At 38.2% G+C, this 6000-nt stretch overlaps 1 protein-coding gene across 1 annotated transcript in view; it reads left to right on the top strand.

Annotated features, from left to right (window-relative positions):
- Positions 1 to 6000, top strand: part of MRPL13 (mitochondrial ribosomal protein L13) — a 66710-nt gene that overhangs the window by 2089 nt on the left and 58621 nt on the right. The window contains exon 2 of the mRNA XM_032252725.1: positions 20 to 143. Coding sequence (XP_032108616.1) covers positions 20 to 143 — 124 coding nt within the window. The remainder of the gene's footprint in view (positions 1 to 19; positions 144 to 6000) is intronic.

Genomic DNA, 6000 nt, shown 5'->3' with positions numbered 1-6000 from the left:
TTTTTTTTTTTTTTTCAAGCAATGGGCCACTTTTGCTAGAATATGGTATCTCTTAGATGGGAAAATGCAGCCACCTGGCAAACTTGCCGCTATGGCATCAATGAGACTTCAGGGATTACATAAACCTGTGTACCATGAACTGAGTAAGTATTATTTTAGACCTGTCATTAACAACTGTAGTTTCTATGCTGGCATAGAATATTGATGAAGTTTTACAGGACTGAGTTTAAGGACCCTTTTTATTTTTCCTGAGAATCCTGTGTTCCATTCTTGCTGAAAACATACTGGTGCCTTCAACTGAATTTGGCTTATTCACGGGAAAACCATATGAATCAGTTTACCCAGAACCAGCCTATTTTATGCCACTGCCAGCAAAATTATTAGTAGCCCCTCTTCATGCTCAGAAATAACCTGATTTGCACCATGACTTAAACTTTCACTCTTATACATGTCTTTTCACATGATGAACTGCATGTAAAGAGTTTTTAAGGGAAATAATTTTGCCCTCTCTTCTAAAAATTCATTTCCGCTGGAAAAATATATGGTGCTAGCTAGATATGGGAAGCTTATTTTCACTAATAAGATTAATAGACTTGCTTTTCTGTATCCTTTTTCCAAAATAAAATTTAAAAAGTTGTTTTCATTCTAGAAGATTTCTGCTGACAGTTTTTGTGGATTTCATTGCCCTCAGCACTTCATGGCCAGATCCACATGCCAGTTTTTAGTCCTCATACTGCTTGACTTGTCAACAGCATTTGCTATAATTGATCACATTTTTATTTAACTTTCACTGTGCGATATATTAAACACACAAAGGTGTGTATATATTAATGTGTGTGTGTGTGTGTGTGTGTGTGTGTGTGTGTGTATTTTATTTTTGAGACAGAGTCTTGCTCTGTCACCAAGCACCAGGCTGATGTGCAGTGACACAATCTCGGCTTACTGCAACCTCTGCCTCCCGGGTTCAAGCAATTCTCCTGCCTCAGCCTTCCTGAGTAGCTGGGACTACGGGTGTGCGCCACCACACCCAGCTAATTTTTGTATTTTAGTAGAGATGGGGTTTCATCATGTTGGCCAGGATGGTCTCGATCTCTTGACCTCGTGGTCTGCCCGCCTTGGGCTCCCAAAGTGCTGGGATTACAGGTGTGAGCCACTGCGCCGGGCCCAAATATATGTATATTTTAAAGAAAATTAACCATAGTAACGATGATAATGATGAAATGAATACCCATACACTCAGCATTGGTTTGTTTCCAGTTTTTTTGCTGTTGTGTCTTATATTACGTTAATGTTGCTATCAATATTCTTGTGCCATTTTACTAGTACACATGGAAGAATTTTTCCAAGATATGCCTAAAGGTTAGGAATGACTGGGTTTTAAGGTGCATAGAAACTATTGAGTCTTTATCATGCCAGTAGCGTGCAAGAGTTTCCATGACTCCTCATCTTCAATATCACTTGATATGTTCATTATTTTTAATTTTGACTATTCTGGTAGATGTAAAATGCTTGCTTTGTGATTTCAATTTGCATTTTCCTGATGACAAATTTGGCTGGCTGAGTATCTTTTCATTTATTGGCCTTTAATGGCTTCCTCTTCTGTGAAATGGCTCTGCATGTCTTTTGCCAGTTCTTTCACTGAGTTGTTTGTCCTTTGCTTTTTTCTTACTATGATTATAAAAGGTTTCAAATGATCAGAAAAGGTGAAAGAATAGTACAGTGCATTTCTTTATACTCTCCATCTAAATGCAGTTAACATTTTATCCTGTATTTTTTATTCAACCATTTGAAAATAAGTTGCAAATGCCATTATAATTCCCCCAAAATACTACAGCGTACATATCCTAAAAATAAAGTTACTCTCTGTATAACCAGAATGCCACTGGCACACGTAAGAAAATAAACAGTACTTTAATTAGATGATCTAATGTTCATCCTTACAGCTGTTATTTTTTTGAACCAGGATGCAACCTAGCTTTATGTATTCTTTAGTTGTTATGTTCCTTGAGTCTCTTGATCTAGAATAATCCTTTTATTTTCTTGTCGTGAGGAGTCCAGGCTAATTTTCATGTAGAGAATTTTCTTCTTGAAACACATTCTTTGCTTGTTTCCCAGGATACTGATCTCTCTTTCTTCTCCCTTTCTTAGTATCCTTGGCTATCCTCAGCTTTCTAAACTCAAATGCCCTTCTCACCGAAAACTGGAAGTGCCTCAGGGCCCATTCCTGAACCTCTTCTTATGCCTTAGATGATTGCATTTTGTCTCCTGTATCTGAAAGTCATCTTTATGCTAATGCCTCCCAAATTTAACCCCTTCCCTGTATTCTAGACTCACATACACAAATTTCTATTCAGCAAATTCTTCTGATGTCTAGTAGACATCTCCAATGAGTAAGTCCATTTGGAGATGTCTTGCTTCCTGTCTGCTTCACCCAAACCAACCTGTTCCTTCCCAGTTTTCCCTGTCTCAACTAATAGCATCTCTGTTATTTTAGTTGCTCTTGTTTGAAGCCTTTGCCTCATCTGCAACTCCTCTTTGTTAAACCAAAACAATTTAAAAAGTACACACACACACGCACACATAATTTAAAAATATATTAGAAAAAAAGATATCTGAACTCTGGCACCTGTCATCATCTCTCCCTCTACTCTGATTTTAAACTGCTGTACTCTATCCTGTTTTATTCCAAAAACTGCCTCACTGTGATCTTGTTTTCTTCTGCTGTTGCCTCCATGTAATGTTTTTTCCATAGATCAACTAAAGTTATCTACTCCAAATGAAATTTCTGTGTGTCCTACAAGGACCTAAATAATATGGTCCCAGTTACCTTTCTGACTTTATTTCCTTTATTTATTTATTTATTTATTTCTGTCAATCAGTCTACCCAGGCCTATGCTGTTCCATTAACTTGCCTGCTGAGCACATTTTTGCCCTATGGCTTTACTTTTTTTTTTTTGAGACGGGGGTCTCACTCTGTTGCTCAGGCTGGAATGCAGTGGCCCAGTCTCAGCTCACTGCAGCCTCCACCTCCTGGGTTCAGGCATTTCTCCTGCCTCAGCCTCCTGAGAAGCCAGGATTCAGGCGTATGCCACTAACCCCGACTAAGGTTGTATTTTTAGTAGAGATGGGGTTTCACCATGTTGCCAGGCTGGTCTCAAACTCCTGACCGCAGGTGATCTGCCCATCTTGGCCTCCCAAAGTGCTGTGATTACAGTCACGCGCCAGCGCGCCCAGACACATTGTTCCCTCTGCCTAGATATCCTTTCCCAGATATCTGCATAGCTTTTTTCTTCACATCTTTCAGATTTCTGCTCAGGCATTTATTTTCTGAGAGATGCCTTCCCTGATTCCTCTGCTCACCCTTTCACTCTGTATACCTTTACCTTGCTTTTAAAAAAAAAAATAACATTCATGTATCACCTGAAATGTTGTGTTAGTATCTGTTTGTTATCTGCCTTCCTTCACTAGACTAAGTTCCAAGAGCACATTAAATTTTGCTTATTTTGTACACAACTGTATCCCCAGTACCTGTAATAGTGCTTGACACCTAGTTGAAATGTAAGAAATGTTGGTTAAGTAAATGCCTGCATTTACGAATCCCAGTTGTGAAAATGAAGGAAATACTTTTAGTCAGGGCACTGGCATTGGAGCTAAGTCAGATTTTTGGATCTATGGAGCTAAGAGGAAGAGTATTCCAAATGGTTTGATTTGGGCAAGAGCAAGGATTTATGACTTTTTCAATTTCTTATACTTGATGCTCAAACCTTTTTTCTCCAGCTGATGAAAGTTTCTTTCCTTTTCTTAAATTGTACTTTAAGTTCTGGGGTACATGTACAGAACATGCAGGTTTGTTACATAGGTATGCACATGCCATGGTGGTTTACTGAAACATCAACCCCTCATCTACATTAGGTATTACTCCTAATGCTATCCTTCCCCTATCCCTCAACCCCCCGACAGGCCCCGGTGTGTGATGTTTCCCTCCCTGTGTCCATGTGTTTTCATTGTTCAGCATCCAGTTATGAGTGAGAACATGCAGTGTTTGGTTTTCTGTTCCCATGTTGGTTTGTTGAGAATGATGGTTTCTGGCTTCATTCATGTCCCTGCAAAGGACATGAACTCATCCTTTTTTATGGCTGCATAGTATTCCATGGTGTATATGTGCCATATTTTCTTTATCCAGCCTATCACTGATGGGCATTTGGGTTGGTTCCAGGTCTTTGCTATTGTGAACAGTGCCGCAGTAAACATACGTGTGCATGTGTCTTTATAATAGAATGATTTATAATTCTTTGGGTATATACCCAGTTATGGGATTGCTGAGTCAAATGGTATTTCTGTTTTTAGATCCTTGAGGAATCACCACACTGTCTTCCACAATGGTTGAACTAAATTACACTCCCACCAACAGTGTAAAAGCGTTCCTATTTCTCCACATCCTCTCCAGCATCTGTTGTCTCCTGACTTTTTAATGATTACCATTCTAACTGGTGTGAGATAGTATCTCATTGTGGTTTTGATTTGCATTTCTCTAATGACCAGTGATGATGAGCTGTTTTTCATATGTTTGTTGGCTGCATAAATGTCTCCTTTTGAAAAGTGTCTGTTCATATCCTTTGCCCGCTTTTTGATGGAGTTGTTGGTATTTTTTTTCCTATAAATTTAGGTTCCTTATAGATTCTGGATATTAGCCCTTTGTCAAATGGGTAGACTGCAGAAATTTTATCCCATTCTGTAAGTTGTCTGTTCACTCTAATGATAGTTTCTTTTGCTGTGCAAAAGCTCTTTAGTTTAATCAGATCCCATTTGTCTATTTTGGCTATTGTTGCCATTGCTTTTAGTGTTTAGTCATGAAGTCTTTGCCCTGGCCTATATCCTGAATGGTATTGCCTAGGTTTTCTTCATAGGGTTTTTATGGTTTTAGGTCTTACGTTTAAATCTTTAATCCATCTTGAGTTAATTTTTATGTAAGGTATAAGGAAGGGATCCAGTTTCAGCTTTCTGTATGTGGCTAGCCAGTTTTCCCAACACCTGTAATTGAATAGAGACTCCTTTCCCCGTTGCTTGTGTTTGTCAGGTTTGTCAAAGATCAGATGGCTGTAGATGTGTAGCATTATTTCTGAGGCCTCTGTTCTGTTCCATTGGTCTATATATCTGTTTTGGTATCAGTACCATGCTGTTTTGATTACTGAAGCCTTGTAGTGTGGTTTGAAGTCAGGCAGCATAATGCCTCCAGCTTTGTTTTTTTGTTTTTGTTTTTGTTTTTTACTTAGAATTGTTTTGGCTATATGGGCTCGTTTTTTGTTCCATATGAAATTTAATGTTTTTTTTTTTTTTTTCTTTTTTCAATCCTGTGAAGAAAATCAGTAGTAGCTTGATGGGGATAATATTGAATCTATAGATAAGCCCATACTCTGTAATCTGTGAGTATAGAATATGAATCTGAGGTTTATCTTGTTAATCTTTGTTTTTCAAGCACCCAGTACAATGTCTGGTCCGTAATAGATACTTGCCAGAAATAATTTGTAGAATGACACTTTCATACAGATGTTTTGTCCGTAGTCAGTTCTTGTTCCCTATAGTTATCCTATGAACACTGGATTAGTGGATACTGAACCATTGCTTCTGGGGGAAATACAGAGTTAGGTTCTTCTGAACCTCTGATCACAGCATTTTCATCAACCAGTCAATACATAACCTTGTTTTATATGTGTTTCTATTTAAAGCTATCTTAACACTGAAGTCGTGACTAGCAGCACAATAACTCATACCTGAACAAGCTTATCTAACACACATATTATCTCTATAAGGTAACATCACAGCCTTATATTTAGGAACACTTCTTGTATTTAGGAACACTACATACTACTCCAGTATACTAAGCTTGGGGGATATTTCAAACACTGAAGTCACTAAGAAAAAGTACACAGATGTCAGAAACGTACCACTACATGCAAAATGAAAAGGATGCTTGTTTATTGTTTGAGAGGTGAAAAAAGG

The sequence above is a fragment of the Sapajus apella genome, unplaced genomic scaffold (assembly GCF_009761245.1).
Source record: "Sapajus apella isolate SASKATOON/1434 unplaced genomic scaffold, GSC_monkey_1.0 scaffold3, whole genome shotgun sequence".
NCBI lineage: Eukaryota > Metazoa > Chordata > Mammalia > Primates > Cebidae > Sapajus > Sapajus apella.
This window is presented reverse-complemented; position numbering and strand designations above follow the sequence as displayed.